Source organism: Theobroma cacao, chromosome 3 (assembly GCF_053813885.1).
Source record: "Theobroma cacao isolate CCN51 chromosome 3, ASM5381388v1, whole genome shotgun sequence".
In the NCBI taxonomy this organism is placed as follows: domain Eukaryota; kingdom Viridiplantae; phylum Streptophyta; class Magnoliopsida; order Malvales; family Malvaceae; genus Theobroma; species Theobroma cacao.
Genome location: NC_142641.1, coordinates 38,776,300 through 38,796,509, shown reverse-complemented (window position 1 = coordinate 38,796,509; position 20,210 = coordinate 38,776,300). Strand labels below are relative to the sequence as shown.

The 20,210-nt window shown below is 38.2% G+C and overlaps 3 protein-coding genes across 3 annotated transcripts; 1 reads left to right on the top strand and 2 right to left on the bottom strand.

The window, feature by feature from the left end:
• Window positions 1-208: 208 nt before the first annotated feature.
• Window positions 209-4,414, bottom strand: EMS1 (Leucine-rich repeat transmembrane protein kinase). Its single transcript, XM_007038569.3, has one exon. It carries the CDS (start codon window positions 4,194-4,196, stop codon window positions 372-374), a length of 3,825 nt encoding a protein of 1,274 aa, XP_007038631.3. The 5' UTR covers window positions 4,197-4,414; the 3' UTR covers window positions 209-371.
• Window positions 4,415-12,714: 8,300 nt separating this feature from the next.
• Window positions 12,715-14,280, top strand: BFT (PEBP (phosphatidylethanolamine-binding protein) family protein). The gene is made up of 4 exons (XM_018117580.2): window positions 12,715-13,159; window positions 13,280-13,341; window positions 13,459-13,499; window positions 13,603-14,280. The coding sequence occupies exons 1-4, from the start codon at window positions 12,959-12,961 to the stop codon at window positions 13,818-13,820; spliced, it is 522 nt and encodes a 173-aa protein (XP_017973069.2). The 5' UTR covers window positions 12,715-12,958; the 3' UTR covers window positions 13,821-14,280.
• A 529-nt stretch (window positions 14,281-14,809) lies between these two features.
• Window positions 14,810-19,999, bottom strand: LOC18605520 (E3 ubiquitin-protein ligase XBAT33). The gene is given in 11 exon segments (XM_007038565.3): window positions 14,810-15,140; window positions 15,142-15,593; window positions 16,434-16,525; window positions 17,165-17,308; window positions 17,418-17,464; window positions 17,544-17,602; window positions 17,693-17,853; window positions 18,158-18,342; window positions 18,547-18,618; window positions 19,076-19,135; window positions 19,269-19,999. Coding segments are annotated over 11 exon segments (1,524 nt in total). The 5' UTR covers window positions 19,446-19,999; the 3' UTR covers window positions 14,810-15,065.
• Between the last annotated feature and the right edge of the window lie 211 nt (window positions 20,000-20,210).

Sequence of the window (20,210 nt, the reverse complement as noted above, 5' to 3'; positions counted from 1 at the left end):
GTCTCTTTAAAGCCCAAATGACATTATACTAAGGAGTTTTTGACAATAAACAAAATTCATCCGAGTACGAGTCTAAGATTTTTCTAAGATATGAAGCATAATTGAAATTCTGCTTAGATTCCAAGATATAGTTAAGTCCTTTGGTGCTAGGCTGTTGATTTAAAGAAAAGGCAGACGTGATTAATTATCAGATATGGCAATTGAGAAGGGTCAAAGCTAAATATAATTAGATTAGCAACTGAAAATATTACACCATAGAGATTTTAGCTTCTTTGTAAGTATTTTACAAGATTATTACAAAAGGAAACCTGTTAAAACTTCCTAGCACAAGCCCTTCAAAAAAAAAAAAAAACCTCCTAGCACAAAGGCAGTTACTCATCCTTGATCCCTTTAAGGAGCTTCAACACGTGAAGCATGGTAGGTCTGTTAGCAGGATTATCAGACAGGCAAACTGCAGCAATACTCAGCGCTTGAAGCATCATCTGCTTTGAATCCGCATTCAGAACCATTGCATCTAAAACATCGGCAGCCTGACCCTTTTTGATCTTCTTAGACGCCCACCCAACTAAATTCCCTCCTTCAATCTCTTTAAAATCAGGGCCTGTTGGCTCTTTCCCTGTCACCAATTCCAGCAGAATTACACCAAAACTATAAACATCTCCCTTTGTAGTAGACCTACCACTCTGCCCGTATTCTGGTGGAATGTAACCAAAAGTCCCAGCAATATCAGTACTAACATGAGTTTCACAAGCACTAATCAGTCTTGCCAGCCCAAAGTCAGCGACTTTCGCTTCAAAGTCTTCACTGAGTAAGATATTGCTGGCTTTGATATCTCTATGGATGATATGAGGAATGAAACCATGGTGAAGAAAAGCTAGTCCCCGTGCAGCACCCATTGCAATTTTGAAGCGTTTGGACCAGTCAAGGGCATCGAGAGCCCCACTGCGATTTCTTAGCCAAAGATCCAAACTTCCATTAACCATGTATTCGTATACAAGGAGCTTCTCCTCACCCAAAGAACAGTAGCCAAGCAATGGAACAAGATTTTGGTGCTTCACCTTGCCCAAGGTTTCCATTTCAGCTATGAATTCTCGGTGGCCCTGTGTTTTAGCCTGGCTTAGCTTCTTAACTGCAACAGTCTTTCCACTAGGCAACGTAGCTTTGTAAACAGTTCCAAAGCCTCCATCTCCAATGATGTTTGTTTTGCAGAAATGGTTGGTGCCCTCGAGAATGTCAGCCAATGTCAATTTCAGCAGCGGCTGCTCGAACATGGCTATATTGATGCTTAAAGGCTCCTTTGACCTGCTACTACTTAAGAAGTAGAGATTTTGGTCCATGAAGCTACTTAGCTTGCTTTCCTCAATTTCTTCCGGATCACTGTGCTGACTGCTTCTCGTAATCCACCTCCGTAGAGCAAAGGCTGAAGTAAAAATGATAAAGACACTTCCAGCTACAACCCCAGCAAGTCCCCAAGCATTTAACAAAGAGGATCTGTCAAAACTTCTGACCTGGCACTCTAAACCCATAATTCTCCCACACAGATCATTGTTCCCAGCAAGAAAAATTCTTGACAGGTTTTGGCAAATGCCGTTTCTGGGCACAGGTCCTCCCAACCGGTTTTCTGCCAGATTCAAGTAGAATAGACCAAACAGGCCGCATAAGTTCTCTGGAATCTGTCCAGATAACCTGTTTCCAGATGCATCAAAATACTCCAGTTGCATCAAATTACCAATTTCTGAAGGAATCTCACCAGTAAACTTATTCCCATGAAGATCTAAGTATGTCAAGTAAGACAGATTGCCCAAAGATTGTGGCAAGTTTCCATCAAAAATGTTATTACTAAAATTCATGTCTTCAATCTTCCAAGCCAGGGAAATGGGGAAAAGATTATCCAACGTACCAGAGAGCCTATTCTGCTGAACATAAATCCCCACCAGGTTAAGCATCTGGGACAATGACGAAGGTAGCTCACCAGCAAGCTCATTATGGCTTAAATCCAAGTGAGTTAGCTCATTCAAGTTCCCAAAACTAGCAGGAACTACACCAGATAACTTATTGCCAGTCAAATTTAGCTTTACCAAACTACCGACTTGACCCAAGCTTCCAGGGATGGTTCCTGTAAGCTGGTTATTCCCCAAATACAAGCCCTGAAGCTTGAGGGAGTCACCAAATTCTATAGGAATTGAACCTGTTAGCAAATTTCCAGACAAATCCAAAGTTGTAAGATTCGTCAAACGAGAAAGTGATCCTGGAATCTTGCCAGTAAGCATATTGTTGTTGAGAAGAAGATCCACAACAACCACACAGTTTCCCAATTCTTCAGGTATTGGACCACTCAATCTATTGTTTGACAAATCAAATACTCCATGATGCTGAACAAAGCTCAAATCCGGCATATTAGCCTGATGGAAATATGAAGATGGCTTCGAAGCGATTGAACCTGATAGATTATTGTGAGAAAGAACCAGGCATTGCAACTGATCCAAGTCCGCAAGTTCCACCGGAATTGATCCACTGAAATTGTTGTTTCCAAGATCCAATGTGGTCAGTGCCGTGCAGTCTCCTATTTCAACTGGTATATGCCCTTGTAAGAAATTCGAGTTCAAGTTAAGCACAGAAAGAGCTGTCAGATTGCCTATCTCCTTAGGTATGCTGCCTGTTAAATGATTATTGCTAAGAACAAGCGTCTCCAAGATGACTGCATTACCAATTTCAACAGGCAGAGAACCTTCTAACATGTTATTTCCAGCAGAAAACTCCATCAAATTTGTTGAGCTCCATAAACTCACAGGTATGCTACCAGTGAAATTGTTGGAGTCCAGGTCAATAACCATCAATGGAAGCTCTGAAAGATACTCCGGTATTGAACCATTGATGTGATTATTAACCAAAACCAACTGAGTAAGATTTCTACACTTCACAAACACATTTTCAATGGAACCCGAAAGGTTATTACCATCAAGATCAATCTCCAAAAGTGACTCTGCATTGCATAACTCTCTTGGTATCCAACCCGCTAACATGTTATTGCTCAAACTAAGGTGCTTCAGCATTGAACAATTCCCTATCTGAGGTGGGATATTACCTGAAAAGCGGTTGCTTGAAAGCAGCAAGGACTCAACCTGGTTCCATTTCCCAAGCCACGGCGGCAATGGCCCAGAGAGCTGATTCTTTTCAGCAGAAAACGTCAGTATAGGCAAGTTTGAAAGTTCCTCAGGCAAGGACCCGGATAACGAATTGAAAGACAGCATCAACATCTTCAAATTCTGACAGTTTCCAAGCTCTGCTGGCACTGAACCATTGAGCTCAGAGTAAACAAGATTCAATATACTCAAATTCTGTAACTTTCCTATAGATTTTGGAATGGAACATTTCAATGGGTTATAAGAAAGATCAAGCTTGCTGAGTGATTTTAGATTGGATAGTTCTTCAGGTAAAGGCCCTGCCATCGAACAGGAGGGTGAGAAAAAGTTCTCAAGCAGTGAAAGTTTACCAATTTCAGGTGGTAACCGCCCAGTAAATTGATTAATGCCAATGTAAAGAGCGGTCAGGTTTTTAAGTTCACCAATTTCCGGTGGGATATTACCAGAGAACGAATTGTTTGAGATATCTAGAGAGGTTAAGGATTGTAGGTTTCTGAAGAGGGTTGAAGGGAGAGAACCTGAAATGAAATTGTTACCCAGGTCCAAGAACTGTAGCTGAGTCAACTGTCCCAGTTGACTCGGTACTGTGCCACTCAGTGCATTGGTGGAAAGGTCTAGCTTACGAAGAGCTTTCAGGCCGCCGAGCTCGGGAGGGATTTTCCCGGTGAAAAAATTGGACCCGAGTTTGAGGGTCTCGAGCAGAGTCAACTCAGACAACTCAGTTGGTATTTGTCCAAAGAGAAAGTTGGCGGACAAGTCCAGAACAGTGAGGCTTGAGAGGGAGGAAAGAGACGGAGAGAGAGGACCTTTCAAGGACCGAGATGGAAGAGCAAGCGTGGTGACTCGACCGAGTTGGCACGTCACACCATCCCATTTGCAGTAATGGATTTTTTGGTTCCATGAAGAAAGAAGATGACGGTTTTGAAGCCCTGTTTTGAAGGAAACGAGAACTTCCCTATCTGGGTTTCGCTCTCCTTGCTCTCTAATGGCGCCAGATATCAACAACAACAAGTGGGAAAAACAGAGGAACTGCAACAAAAGCTTAAACTCCATAGCGAAAGAAGCAGAGGACTTCCCAACAAAAAACGATACTTACACTGTCAGGTGGATAAAATAACAAAGACTTCAAATATCAAGGTTTATAAGAGAAAGAGAGGGATATTAATAAAACAGAGACTGGGAAAAAAATATGAAAGCTTGACAAGGCGCCATGAGCAGGAGAGTGAAGGGTTTTGCTAAAGAAGAAAGAAGTCGTGTGTCAGAGACTATGGCCAACGTTGCTCACGTGACTTGAGCTTTTGTAACGGCAATTCTCAATTCTGTTTTCTTTTGGGTTTTTTTTTTTTTTTCTAATTGTTCGTTTTTTACAAAGTAACCCCAGGCAACATGGTAGTATTTCTATTATCTTTGGTTTAATTATTTTATATATTGGACCAAAAATCTTTGATTTGTTTAATGTTAATAGAAGAAAAGACCTATAAAGGGCTCCTACTTCAGAGAATCCGGCTCCTGTCTCTTCCATTTTCTTTCTTTTTTTTTTTTTTTGTTTTTGGACCTTTTTTCTTTCTCTGTTTCCTGTTTTCCTCTGTTCTTCTGTAGCTTTTTCTTTGATAAATTTGCCGCACTATGGATGATTGTGGTTTCATAAGCAAAAGATAAAGATACTCTTGTTTATTTTCGTGGGCTGTTCGGAGAATCTGGGGTTAGAGTTTAGAAATGACAATTATATTGTCCTCTTCATTCGACCTCACAATAATACCAAAATTTCCTATACCCTTATTAGAAGGAGGAAGAGTGTGTAAATCATTAAGAGCTACATTTTTTAATACAGAAGGGAAGGAAAGAAACCATTAAGAGCTTTTTTAATGAATCCTGGTAGGTATTTAAATATGAAGGCTCTCTTGGTAACCAAATTATCCTAAATTAGAGCATTGTAGCCGTACTCTACGTTTTTCTGCCATTTGATCCTCAAAGATTTGGGATATTATTTTAACTCTTGAAAATGGTAGAAAATAGAAATGAGGTGAAAAGGTAAAGGTAAAAATGTACTTTGAATAAAGGTTTCTAAACATGAATTATGTGTGTCCTTCACCTTGAGATACACTCAGAAGGGGATAATAAAGAAGAAACGGCTTTTTACCTAATCTCAACCCCTAAAAGGTAAAAAAAAAAAAGGACAACTGGACTAAACTCAAGACTGAGGTGCATGCACTGGGAACAAGAAAACCAGTGATTCAATTAATTGGTGGATAGGAAATCACATTAAAATGCAAAAGAGAAATCAAAATGACATGCTATAAGCATAGGAAATGTGAAAAGTTTTAACTTTATTTGATAGTATTTGCAAATTTTCTAGTGTAGCAATAACAAATATGAATCCTGCTTTTGTTGCTCTCATGCAGATGCAGCATCCAGATGAGACTTGAGAGGGAGAGGGAGAGGGAGAGGGAGAGTGGTCCCCTAAGATTATGGACCCCTACATCAGTCCTTTAGGGTCAGTCAGTCCAAGATGCTGATTTGGGTCGAGAAGCATTATACCGATGGACGAGATTGCCCCCTGAAAGGGACAATAGTGGGATTTGGTTGTTCTTTCCTTGATGGCATTTACAGCCTGCTGTTGGTTGGGATCTGCAAATAAGGGGCTATCTCATGCAGAGAACGACCCATAAGGAAGAATTGTGTTGTAGGGGTGTTTCGGGAATTTGACTACCTGTTTTGACTTGTTCGAAAGGAAAGAGATACGATTAGACTAGAGACTCACAGAGAAACTGAGGGTGAGCTGTCGCTTCACAGGAAGCAAACCCAGAATGGAATTTGGATGTACTGTTGCACCTGCAAAATTGCATTGATTCTTTCTTGGAATTTCTTTCTTTTAGTTCTTACCCAATGACCAAAAGGGGACAAAACTTTTAAACAAAAACAATGGAGTCCTATTATCCGGGCTTTCCTCCGCATAGTGTTAGTTCACTGCTAGAACTTCTTCATAAATATGTTAAGCATGCACTATGCAGGCCAAAGAAGCATGTTTCTGAGCAAGTGCTACTCTTTGATGTCTTACGAATAAAGAACTCAATTCATAGTCCTATGAATCACTGACTAAATCTAATTAAGGTTTTCTTTAAGATTATTTCTACTTCATAAAGTTTTGTTGCTGATTAAAAGCTTCATTTATGTTGTTTCTATTCTTATAACATTCACTTTTAAATTTTGTAAGAATGGTTCTGCTTTTGTTTCTTAATATCCAATTACCTCGAAAGTTTTGTATTCAAAATTCATTACGGAAAGGGAATACAGGGTTTCTTCCCATTGGCTTCAAAACCTTCCGGTGTTAGATTCTTAATCTGCAGGTTATTCAGTCTATTTCGGAAAAAGAAACTCAAGAAGACAGATTTTCCATCAAGCTCAACAAGTGTAAAATAAAAGAGCAGCAGTAAGCTGGTACGTTGAGACCATTGTAGTCCTAACTGTAATCGTTTCTTCCTGCAAAATGCAGTAATAGTAAAAGTAAAAAAGCGAATTGGACGGCAGGATTCTATAACTTTAATATGATGGATACTAATAAGTAGCTTTAGGCGATAGAGACAATGAAGATGTGTTCCAGATTGATCAACAAAACGTGGAATTAAAATACTAAAAAGAAATTGCTTTTTACTTGGTGGATTCTGACTGTAGACTATTTTAATGAGAGCCAAAGTGTTTGATTAAACCTAAGTAAGCAGCGTTGAGAATTCTAAAAGAGAGATAATGATGAAGCTAAACCTACTTTTAAATACATAATGAAAGCTGCAAAGTCCAGAAATTATTGGCTCATATTCCTCATTGCTTTTTTGAAACTGGGAGAAACTGACTTCGTTTGTGCCACTGGGGCACTAGGGATTAGCCCTTGTTTCAACACATGGAAGCAGATTCTATGTTTTGATGGTATCATGATTACTTCTGAGTGCTGAAATCAGAACTGCAGATATACATCAGCATACCATGTGCTACTAGCTAGGCAGGCTATAAAAATACTCCTCCTTTTCTTTTCTTCAACGGATTTCTTCGTCATTTTAATTTATGCAATTGTAAAGATTGAAACGAATGAGATTAGATTCTTTCTGTGTAAACTTAGGGGTTTAATCTGTGTGCCAACATCCAATTTTCGCAAACACTTTTTTCCAAAACAAGAAAAACTCCTAGCAGTAGTAGTAGTAGTAGCATCAATTTTTCATCTTATTTTTGGAAAACATAATTTAAGGCAAGTGCATCGCGACCGAGAATTTCTTGAATGGGAGGCCATGTGTCAGTTTTCGCATAAGACATTGAGTCAATCCCCATGAATTGCATGCGTCAGTTTATCAGCTGGGCTGGCTAAACCCTTATTTCTTAAAAAAACAAACAAAGCATTAACTAAAAAGACTGTTGGATTGGCATAGCAAAGAGGGTCACTTGAAATTTGATGCGTGCACGCCTTGAGCGAGCAATAAAAGTTGGAAGATTTAAAGCCATTTGTTTGCTATTTGTGAGTACGTGAGCATTATCTTTTCCTTTTCTTCTTTTTCTCTCTTTAACTATAAATAAATGTCCAGAACTGGAAGATTGAGATGGACTATGACATGACTTTGCTTGGCTAAGGCAACTGAACTAGATATCGCAACTGGCTGCTCACTCCTGCCAGGATTTGTATGCTTTAGCTGCAACAGGTATGCGGGTGAACTGGCAGAGAGATTCTTCTTCTCGTTCTGGGGTTTCTCTGTGAGGGTGATGATGGATCCAGGACTTTAGTGAGCTTGTCTCTATGTTTATTATTGTTGCTTAAAACTATTGTCTGTATTTGTCGGTTTCGCCCCACGACTCTGTGCCTTAAAAAGAAGGAATATATCGTCATTTCCTCGCCCCCTCTCTTTATTAATGATGCAATTTCGGGTCAATTAAACCTATTTAGAATAAAATGTAAAATGATCACTCCATGCTTAACCCTACCAAGTCTTTTTTACCGGTTTATTTTTATATACATGTCTAGCTAATCATTAAATCATATGCTATGATATAGTAGTAGACTAGTAGTAATAGATTTTAGTCTAAAAGCTAATCCGTTAATATTATATTAGTGGCGGAATATTGGCTATGGTTAGAAGAACGAGATTATTTTCACTGTGCCAAATTCCATAAGAAGCTTTGTATTTTTCCCAACCGCTTGTTCAAGTAGAAGGAAGTTGGGTTAGTGTAGAGACTGAATTTATGTGGTCATAATTTGTGGGATGGTGACAGGTTGAGGACCTATCTTCATCCTTCAATTTCATCACTCCCCCTTCTAAGTTTACCCTTTTTAAATGCAGTATGTTTTATCATTTTTATATATAATAAAAAATTATGTGTTTTTCTTACTATATTGTTTAATGTTTGTTATTGTATATGTCCGGATCCAATGAAAATTTGGATAAGATGAGATGGTGGGACTTTCCCTTCCCATCCTGAGTCAACTCAGTAATGAGGCAGTTTCATCGATGCCCCTTCCTATTGAAAGTACATAGGTATTGTGATCACATGACACTTTAGAAAGAAAAGGATCCAGAATATAATTACCATTGACTCCAATCTAAATCAACAACCAAAATAGTCGAACCATATAATACACAGAGTAATTAGTTGGCATGGTTAAGTAATAAATGCCATTCAATATGGCAGGTCAAAAGATAGCCACCCAATACATTTTTTAGGATCGAACTGTATTGCCATTCAACCGAAATTCTCCCTCCCCTTTTTCTTTTCTTTTCTTTTTTTCCCCCCCAAAAGAGCATGCAATAAATGGACAAGTAAAAGCAACGCAATATGTATTGATTCTTGGCAACAGTTGAAGTTAAATCAGATTAGTCATGTGAAATGAATGTATATGATAATACAAGAGAGTCGGCAGGTTTTGGCGCTGCCTGTCCAAATTAAGTTTCGAGCCAGCTACCAAAGCTGCAAAAACTTTGCTCATCACCATACATAACTAATGCCCAAGTGCATGCTAACCTCAAACTTAGTGTTATTTCTTTATACGCAAGATCTTTTACCAAGTGAATTTTGGAACAGTTCGATTCACATTAAACAATATATGGAAAAGATGACAAATTTGCCTACATTTGTTTTGTTCAACTTTGCCCTTGGCACCATTAGATTCGAGCAAGCTATGCAGGTTTTGCAATAAGTGCTTGATTCATTTTAAGCATATGTTGGAAAGGTAATTGTCACGTGAATCTTTGTCATTGTTATCATTTTGAGAGAGCAAAGGAAAGAAGCTTATCCATGTTCACAGTGTTTCGCCTCCCTTATTGGTTCCACTCAGCTGACAGCATTTCCATGATGGTTAAATGCTGAGCTCAAGACATCCAATTAATGAGCATTCGATAGGGGTTGAGTGCAGCAAAGGTTTTTTGATTGATAGAGTTCGCCCATAATCTCTAGTTTATCTTTTCTTTTCAGAGTCTTGACAGATTAGCTCCTCTTGGCCGTGCACATAAGTACACATTCATGCTGACGGTCTGAGCCTGCCTCTGACACTGATTGGCTAATCTGTTGGATTTACTCAGGTCAGGCCTAACGAGGCCTGAAGCAACTCAGTCATTTCCCAACAAGACATTTTGTCTGTGCAAGGGCCCATGCAAAATATGGGATTGAGTTTAGGGTTGAGCATTTATAGGACTACAAATATAAAAATAAGAAAGTTGAGGCCCAATTTCACAGACCAATGAATTTAACTCAATCCAGGTCAGTCGATGGGCTAAGAGTGTGCCTACTGATACCTGATGTTATGTAAGAAGATATTCTTTCTGAAAACTATTAGCGGCCATGGTCCAATCGGGTAAGGGGATAGGTCTATATTGGCCCAAGAGTTGCTCCTTGAGTAATATTTTATTTACTACTACAAGTCCAATACTATGCTATTATGCGTATGTATTCAACAATGCTGTCACATACGTAAAGAGTAGCATTTGATCAATTTGAAACCGTCTAAGCTCTAAGCTTTTCATTTTGCCATTCAACCCGAGATTCAGTGGGCAATTTTCTCAGCAGCTTTTGGATCTTCTGCATCAGCTCTACAAGTTATAGAGTACTCATTTTCATTTAGCAGCCTGCTTCTGTACATACGGTATGGTGAACCTTAATTAACTCAGGTGGCCGGTTTCTGATAGAAAGCAAAAGGGTGTCAGCACCATCAGAAATTGATTTATACTCGGCATCAGCCAGTAAAAATTAACAATAATTAAAATCAGTCAGGAAAAGCGAAAATGAGACAGCGCCTTGATTAAAATTTGGATCATATATTTATATTTGATCCAGTGTCATCTGAAAAGAGAGACAAGGAAAACTAGGATTCTTTGGTGAACCATAGCGTACAAAGAGCCGAGGTATGGTCGTACGAGAAAAATTGCTTTGCCAGGATATATGTTCAGTTTCCAGCTTAAACTTTCACTTGTAACTTCCAAGGCTGCGGTCCGTGGAAGCCAGCAGTTCCAGCTGCCTGCTCTGCTCTCAGGCTGCAGCTGGTACAGGATGCGAGAACACGTGGCTAATTTGACTAAAACACGGAGCTTCTGAAGGTGTGGGTGGAGACCTACGTGTCAAATGCAGAGACAGATTTTTGCCTGAATTTATGCTGATCGTCGAGGAAGCAAGCTATGTCAGTCAAAGAATATGGGAAGCGAAAACTTTGTAGGATCGATTGAACAAAAATTATTCTTTGAAATCCAAATACGTGTCAGATTTAGAGAGGTTTATTCTCGCAACAGACCAACAGAGAAGTGACCGCTCCTCCAAATTCCTTTGGTCTAACTCTAGGCTCGTTAAAGCCCTTGTTAACTTTAAATGCGTCGAGATCTTAGAAACGCACGTCTCGTATTTGTAATGGAAGGAAGATAAAGTGAGAGTGAGACCCCACTCCCCATTTTCCAAATGTCAAAGGAAAGTTAACTATTGGATGAGCAAAGCAGAAGACTTTTAGCGCGTTGGCTGCCATTGATTCCCCACGTACAGCTGGACTTCTTCGTTTTCCTTCTTTTCTGAATGCATGAATCACCCTTTTCTTATCTCTAAATCCTATTCATTAATTTAGAAAGGAATAAAGATATAAGCCTCTATATTCCATGCAACTTTCAAAAAGTTGGCCTGTGACTTTGAGTTTGAGGGAGAATTGAAGTGAGCTGTTGCAATATTGTGAAAACAAGAAATATTACTAGTTTATTATTGATCTGCTCTGAAACTAATAAATAAAATTTATCAACGTTTAATTATAATTTAAATCTTTATTATTATATATGTTAAGTTCAGCAAATGGTTCAACTAGTTATAATCTGTCTTAGTTCTTGTGGTTTACTCTACTTTCAAACTAACAAAACCAAAATATGATTGATGCACTTGCTCGTACTTGGAAACTTTTATGTAAAGCCATGCTGAGCTGATCAATTCTTCTTTGAAAGGCCCCGGAACCAAAAGAGTTTCTCCTGAACATCCTTGTTAATTATTTTGCTTCCCACATACTTGGACTCTCGAAAATTACCCATTTGGAAAACATGAGCAAATTAACGAAGAGAGTGTGTGTGTGTGTGTATATATATAAAAGGAATTTAAGGCATGTCTGATTAAGGATTTGCAGGGTGATACATGATAATTGGATGGTTTAGATCAAACTTTTCTTCTTTATTTAATTTGACAGAAAGGTCAATGTTTTTAATATGGGTTTTCCAAACATACCAAATTTATATCATAATGCAGATACGTGATATAGAAACAATTAATTAAGTCCAGCAAATGGTTTCATTTTTCAACTTGAAATGACAAGACACCCTTAAGCAGTGCTACTGTAGGGAATTCCATTGAATTGTTTCAGTGGGAATTACGCGCGTAAGGATTATGTTGATCAATGCATTTAATCAAAAAGGTCATGAATACTTCTTATAAAATAAAATTTAATGAATGAAATTATGACAAAGTTGAAAGCTTTCTCTCACAAAAGTCAGCTATGGAAATTATATCAAGGTTATAAAAAATATTGGCTCAAAATGATATGTTAAACTCTGACTATCTCATGACTACAACTTCGACAGTTAGATAAACCTCCAAAGCTTTCCATAAGAAAGTACTTTGTATCTATCAATCATAACCACATGATTTAATTAGATGAAAAGGACTTGGGTTAATGTAAAGAAAACCAGAGCAAATGAAGGGATCCAAAAATGTGCTTTACACGTGATCACATACACCATTTTGCCAAATGAGATGACGGAGTCCAATTACTCTTTGCCTCCATTGAATTAGCTACATGTTTTAAGCTTATTGATAAGATTTTTTTTTATTTTTTGTGCTTTCTAATTAGAGAAATGCGTAAGGAGTGAAGCACCTTAAAAGCTGAATTCCCATTTGTCCAAGATATTATATTAAAGTTGGAAAAGTTGTATTCTTCATTCTTATGAACCCACTAAGCCAAAGACGTGTTAGATTCCACTACAGAGATATATATGTTATGAATTAAGCATTTTAAGCTTTTGCAAGGGGATCTCTAAGAAGCAATCCCATCTCTCCAGGGGCTTCTCCCTTCATAATTTTTTGTACAAAAGAGACGATTATAAAAAGCTTGTCACCCATGTCCTTTCCGGAAATAGACATCTTTATTTGTTATGGTATGCTGAAGCATTTTCGAATCCTTGAGCTTCAAACCCAAGCTCCCCCCTCTCTTATATCTATAAAAGCTCTCATATGCTCCCAAACCCATTGCATCAAAGCAGCTACAAAGCATAGATACTCTCTCCTTTTCTTTCTCTCGATTTTAACTGTTGCATTAATTTGTCTTCACTATGTCAAGAGTCCCCGAGCCACTTACTGTTGGGAGAGTTATAGGAGAGGTGGTGGACAATTTCACCCCAAGTGTCAAAATGACAGTAACTTACAACTCCAACAAACAAGTTGCCAACGGCCATGAGCTCATGCCTGCTGTCATTGTTGCTAGACCTCGAGTTGAGATTGGCGGTGAGGACATGAGAGCTGCTTACACATTAGTAAGTTCCATCACAACCTTACATTGTACGGCATGCCACGTTAATATATATTAATATTAGTACCAAGTCTCACTCTTGCAAAATTTCTTTTTCTCTGCTCCTCTTTCCTACCTTTGAAAGATCCTGACAGATCCTGATGCTCCAAGCCCTAGTGATCCGTACTTGAGGGAACATTTGCACTGGTTTGTATCTGTATCAGTATCAGTATCACTGAACTACATAGCTTCTATCTTCGCTATACAATTTCTTCAATATATATTTAGTCCACAATCTAAACTGCAAACCAACATATCTTCCAGGATGGTTACCGACATTCCCGGTACTACTGATGCTTCTTTTGGTGAGTTTCCAAAACCACAATTTCAACATTAACCTGTTTCTGATTCATTTATAGCCTATAAAGAAAAAAGAACGCAGCACTCAATCGACTTTCACGCGAACAGGGAGGGAAGTTGTTAGCTACGAGACTCCAAAGCCAACAGTGGGCATCCACAGGTACGTGTTCATACTGTTCAAACAGAGAGGAAGGCAAACAGTGAGGCCACCAACTTCGAGGGATTACTTCAATACCAGGAGGTTTTCACAAGAGAACGGCTTGGGGCTCCCAGTGGCTGCCGTGTACTTCAATGCCCAGAGAGAAACTGCTGCAAGAAGAAGATAACTTCAGCAGCTCTCTCACCGTAGTTCATACACATCAAAAGCTCGTTTCCTCTGCTTTCAAAAGGGCAAACAAGAAAGAAAGAAATGCGACTGTCAACATTCAACATTTATCTCTCCTGGATTTAGGGTTTGACACGTATGTTTGTGTTTTCAGATTTTTCTGTCATGGTATTTTACTTTTGTGATCTTGTACTGTTGTGTGTGAGCCACTGCTAGGCGAGGGTGACTGTTCTGTCATGTAAGAAAACTAGGTTTCGCTTGTCCGTGCACCCAGCCCATTTTGCAGTTCATTGAACAGTTGTCTGATTTGATTGGGATGCACATAGCATCAGAGATGTACATACCTCTGGTGGGTACGTGGCAAGTTATAAAAGTCTGTACTAAAATGATCGTGAGGTCCCCAAACCACTCGATCTGTCATGGAAATAACAGAAACTAGGACGGGGTTAAGGCCTTCTTTATCTGAGTAGTACTTTCTTTTTTCTAATGCCATCCCCATCCTATACTATTGCTGCTGCCATTTGTATTTATTGGAAGACTGAGAAATTCGAGAATATATATACATATCAATCACTTAATATTAAGATAATTTGACTTCAATTACTCAACAGTTTGATTAATGAAAGAATTCCTATAACATAGATAAGTGTTTAAAAAATGTCAAGCTCAGAAGATTATATTGCTTTTAATTACGTGTAGGCTTCGAAGTTAGGACGGTGGATGGCTGAGTCATGTTAAATTGTTAATGGACCAGAGGGGAGGGAGAGGCGAGGGGAGGATAATTCAGAAGCAGGAACAGTTCCAAAGGGCCCAGTTTACTTGCTCATGAATCTAATCAACTAGAAAGTTCGAAATCTTGGTGATTAGATTGCAAATTTTGGTGGATGAAGCAGTAGATTTTGGAGAACAAAGTCCACTGCCGTCTCTTTGACAAATCCCCAAAGATAGAATACTAGAATAGTGCTCTCTCTGTTTCGTAAAAATGGACTATTTCATAATCTACAAATGACTAGAGATTAGATTCACTGATTGAAATGCTGAAAAAGGCCTGGGTAAATCCTTTGAAGGAAAGCATTGTAAATCATCATACACAGCTTAATGTGGGACAACATAGAAGCATTGTAACAGGCATTGTAAAAATTTTTCCACATCGCAGACTTGGTATTGTCCCACAATGGAACCTAAGACAAGCTCCTTTGTAAAAAATATCAGTATGGATCAACCACGGATGAAACCAGTCAAGCGTTTATTTCTGAATTGCATTGATGCTCTCTACTGCAGCTCCTTCTGCCCCAAAACATGCTTGAACAGGTTGTTCTCTCCAGTCGTGGCCCTTCAATTTTATCCTGGTCAACTGATGTAGCTTGTGAGCGTCTTGGAGATTCATCTTGTGTTTCCGTCTCCCGAGGTTCAAAAGATGGGCAAGGACCATCATTGCAGGTGCACAAAGGAATGGCAACAGAAGGGAATGGACTACAGGTTACCGGACAGAAAAGATCTGAAGAAACTGATGCAACACGATTCTTTCGGATCTCTGAAGCTGGTGATAGGCAATCCGCATCACGAGGATGAAGCATGCATGGGGTGCAGAGGCCAAGGGACAGATGTAGCTTAATTTCTTTTGCTGGGGAACTGGGCAATTTGGTAAAGGAGAGAATGCCATGTCTACAGAGCGGGCATGGAATAGACCCAGGTGGTGCCACCATATTGGAAGGAATGTGGCTTGTTGAGCAAAGATAGAGTGCACACCTTACACATAGCTCATGCCCACATCCTGAAAGATAAATGAATTGACAAGGTGAAATAAGTCAAACAATTACCTATCAATACCTTGAGAGTCCTTACAATTTTATGTTTAGTATATGGATAAATAGAGCAGTTTAATTATAAGAACAGAAAACATAACAGTGAAATTGATAATAGAGAGTGTTGCAGGCTAATATTTGATATTTTTATCCATTTAGGCTCCTTTTGCTTTTGCTAATTGCATTTTACTACTAGAAACAAAAGGTAAAAGGCCTGTCTGGTTACAAAAGTAAATACTAATAATATATTTTGATTCTGAGTTAAAATCAAAGTTCCTTTTGCAACAAAATATATGATTTTAAATTTAAATTTAGTAATGTCGGGTTTCGTGTTGCACACAATAAACAACAGCCACTCACAAACAGCTAGTACATCTGGCCCAATCTGGGCCACCCTATACAAACTTCCCAGATTTTAATATTCTAGAGTCCAGAACATATATTCTTGTTTGATTACTAAAGCTTTAGCACAGGATAAACGATATGGATATGGATATATTCACCGGCTTCCCTCATAACTTGATGACAACATCAACAACAAAACTAAGTTTTTCTTGCTATGCCATAATATAAAACTTCTAAATCTAATCTGTATTGCCCGCCTTGTCTTCCAAAGCCCCAACTGGAAGACTAGGGTGATCATGTTCATAAAGTCACAAAAAAGGATGCTAAAATCAATAAGGACAACGGTCATAAATTTATGATCATAGTGATCATCGCAGTAAGTTACTTTCTGCCAGCATTTCTTTCAAGAAAAAAGGTAAAGGGGATACAAAACAAAATTTTGAAAAATCAAGTTGAAGACATACCTTCAGCAGCAACACTACACGCTCTTTCAAGGCAGACTGCACAAGTGTCAGCATCATCTGAGGAGGTTGTTGAGGACTGCAACCCACATTCTCTGCTAACAATAGTCAAAATTGAGCTATGTACCACAAAAACTTTTAGCACATTGACAAGCCCATAGCATCCAATTATTGTATGTACTTAAACAGTCACATTCTCAGGGTGTTGAATTATCTGGCACCAAGCTTTACATATAATAATGATCTAGACGTGACCCACAAGACACCGAATTTTGATGTGCAACATGAAAGAAACCTGTGCCTCAAAACAAGATGATTGCTCTTAACCCATCTATAAATGATAACCAGTTTCAATCACCTAAAAGTTAGAAATTTAAGAAATAGTAACTCTTGCAAGGAGAAACATTGTACAGCAACAAAAAAATTGAATTGCTCCAGCCCTGCTAACCGCATATTGATTAAACAAGAAGCTTGTTAAATTTCTCTCATATTTTTTTCTCGTGATAAATCTCTCCATCATAGAAGAATGTTTTATAACAAAAGATTAAAGTATATTGAATCACCTTCTATCGAACACTGACCAAGCTCTCCATTCGAGTTTGACAGAATTCAAATTATCATGAATGACCTTTATTTTTTAAAGCAACATTGTGCAATAACAACTGTTCAGTAGTGAGTGAAAACTAGCAATCTCAGCCTACCTAGATTGTAGACCATAATATTTATAGGATTACCTTGCTATGTTAAGTACACTCAAAAGAGGCAAGGACAAGTAGTTGGAAGAAGGAAATCTAGGTATGGTTGTGTCAGAATTAGGTGCCAGCAAGGGCTCAAGCCAATGACGACCCCACATCCTGGCAACATCAAGTGGCAGCCACCTAAGAAAATACAGATAATTCTGTTAGCCATGATACGTTCAGAACTGAAATAGCAACCACACGAAAGACCAAAGAAACAAGAACGGAATAAGATCAATAGGTCGTTTACCCATTGCAATTCAAAGTCACTCGACTGGCCCCTCTTGCAAGAAGGATCTGCAGATAAAAGAATAACATAGTATCTAATTCAAGAGAAATTACAGATGGGTCCAAAAACAATATCTATAAGTCTTGCCTGGCAGCACTTCAAATTTCCCCCACAAGCAGCATAATGCAAAGGAGTGCTTCCAGCTCCTGCCAAAATAAAAAACACAATATTCATATCACCCAGAAGTATAAATCACAAAGCAATCATCCATGGAAAAACTAAAACGAAAACCATACCTATCAAATCCATTGATGTTCCATAATGAAATGTGACGGTGGAGACATTGGCGTGAAGGTCTAACAAAAGCTGTACACAATCAAAATACCCATTTAATGCAGCCATATGAAGAGCAGTAATCCCACCATCAGCTGCCTTATTTACAAACTTTGACAGTGCACTGCATAGTAATAACTTACATAATTAGCATAATGACAACAGTTCCGAGAATTTTTGGCAGGCATCAAAGGTTGAGTAACTCCTTAGCAACTGAGCTTACTCAGAGAAATATGTCTGTTTTGAGAATATATTATTTGCACAACTCAAAACTGCATTTTTTCTGCAAAAGAACTTCTTCTTTCTGACTAATCATTTTTAAAATATTACAGAAAAGAACATGCAATGAACCCTGAACCTAATTCTCCATTTAAATTAAAATCAGCGCCAGCAGGAGGGTGATTCAGTGAAATAATAAAACCACACACCTCTGATCATTTTTGTTCCTCACACCGGAACCATCCCCTCTTTCACCTTCTATTTGGGTGTTTATAACTTCAAAAGGAGCACTAGGAACAAAATCAGCTACAACTAGTCTTATGCATCTTACGTGTCCATTTACCGCAGCAAAATGTAGAGCAGTTCTCCCACTTAGATAATCTGCTCTTGTAACCTATAAGGAAGAAAAATAACATTGGTCATCAAAACATTTGAACAAGTTCCCTTTAAATTTAAAACAAAATTAGGAAAAAGAAATTTCATCAAAAAGCAAATGAAGCTCTCATGAGGAGTAGCATCCAACCCAGTTAAAACTAAAAAATCGTTGAGTAATACTTTTCGAGTAACTATAAAAGTTAAAAAAAAAAATGAAACTCACATTGCATCTGAAAAGCAGAAGGGTCTGTACAACTTCCCAGTGCCCATATCTACACGCTTGCATCAATGCCGTCTTTCAAATTCAAACATAGAGAAAAACTTAAAAGTTAGTTATACTGCAGATCAGTTCCATTTGTTGCTTAGCAGACAGAAGAAGTTCAAGTCCAGATTCTTTGACTCCGGCCTTGGGCTTCCACAGAATCAGATTTGGAGTCTAAATCATGTTAAACGAGCTCTCTAAACCAATATGGTAGATTCTCTAGGAAGCTGGCCGACCAGAAGAATTTTCTTTCAAAATATGTCCCAAGGCTCCATTTCGGTTCCAAATGCCAAATTCACACAAGTAAATACTAAATTTTCTAAAATTTCAAATCTACATAGGAACTCTAAAGCAGAACTAAACCCACAGCAAAAGATCTGCAAAAATAAAACTATCTTCCAAACATTAATTCTCAAATTCTTTTTTTTTTTTAAATCAGTAACATTTCGATGGAACAAAACCCAGACAAGAAAATGATAAAATCTGTTACCTGGCCACAGTAATTCCTGGAATTAACATCAGCTCCATTCTCAAGCAATAAAGCGACAATCTAACGAAAACCCACCAAATAAATAAAACAGGAAATCAGAATATAATTTAAAAAAAATCAAGCACAAGACATTGTATAAGCTAAAGGGAAACAAAACGTAAAAAATAATAATGCGAAAAATAAAAAATGAAACCTCATTGTGGCCTTTAGCAGCAGCGAAATGAAGAGGAGAATTAAGGCCACCAAAAGTGGAATATTTAGCAAGACAAGGATTGCAATCCAAAAGCATCTTGGCTTCCACCAAATCCCCATCTCTCGCAGCAGACACTAATCTCTCCCCTGAAGCTGAGCACCCAAAGGAATTTCCCATTTTGATTCTCTCCTTCTCTGTTTCTCCCTCAGGTATCTGTTTCAGTTAAAGACTTACGGAAGCTTTTCCTTCTTTTTTTTTCCTTCGTCTTCTTCTGTATGGGAATTGAAATTAGGTCAACTGTCGTAGAACAAATTCAAATATATTTTCGTCAAAAAAAAAAGCAGCGATATAATGGTTGCAGGGAGGGTACGGGGAAGACGGGGGATTTTCGTGTTATGCTCGCTTTCCAACTAGGAAAAAAAAATAGTAGCAGTAGGACTGTGGGAGAGGGGATGACGTGGCGGATTTTTTTCCTCTTTGTTTTTCTTTTGATTTCTTCAGCAGTTCTGGGGCTGTGTTGTTTCCTTGTTTGTTTTGTTGGTTCAGTTTTCGCTGTTTTTTGAGGACAAATGGAGAAGAAACAGGAGTGTCCTGGTGCCAAACTACGTTTCTAACTTCCACTTTACCTTTCCTTTCTCTTTGTTTTCTCTTAACCAAAAACGATGGCACTTTCACTTCCACTCCAGCTTTCTTGTTTTCCAAATTTTACTGTTTCTCTTCCAAGTTGATAATAAAATCCCCACTTCCCATGGTAGTAGATCATTGTAACAGCAAATATTCTAATTTATTTTATAGTAAATAGATTTCCAAAACTGAAATTTTTTAAAAAAAAATAGTGTAACCAATTACTTAAAATGTGCAAAACACTCGTGTATTAAAACAATATTTATTTTTAAATGGATTTACAATAAGTTAAAAGACAAAAGAAAAGAAAATGATCTC

What these genes read in the sequence shown, in the direction of transcription:
- EMS1 (XM_007038569.3), bottom strand. Translation starts at nt 4,196, where the DNA reads ATGGAGTTTAAGCTTTTGTTGCAGTTCCTCTGTTTTTCCCACTTGTTG.
- BFT (XM_018117580.2), top strand. Translation starts at nt 12,959, where the DNA reads ATGTCAAGAGTCCCCGAGCCACTTACTGTTGGGAGAGTTATAGGAGAG. An exon ending in TTGAGGGAACATTTGCACTG is followed by an intron (nt 13,342 to 13,458) that starts GTTTGTATCTGT and finishes CATATCTTCCAG; the next exon opens with GATGGTTACCGACATTCCCG. An exon ending in TACTACTGATGCTTCTTTTG is followed by an intron (nt 13,500 to 13,602) that starts GTGAGTTTCCAA and finishes TCACGCGAACAG; the next exon opens with GGAGGGAAGTTGTTAGCTAC.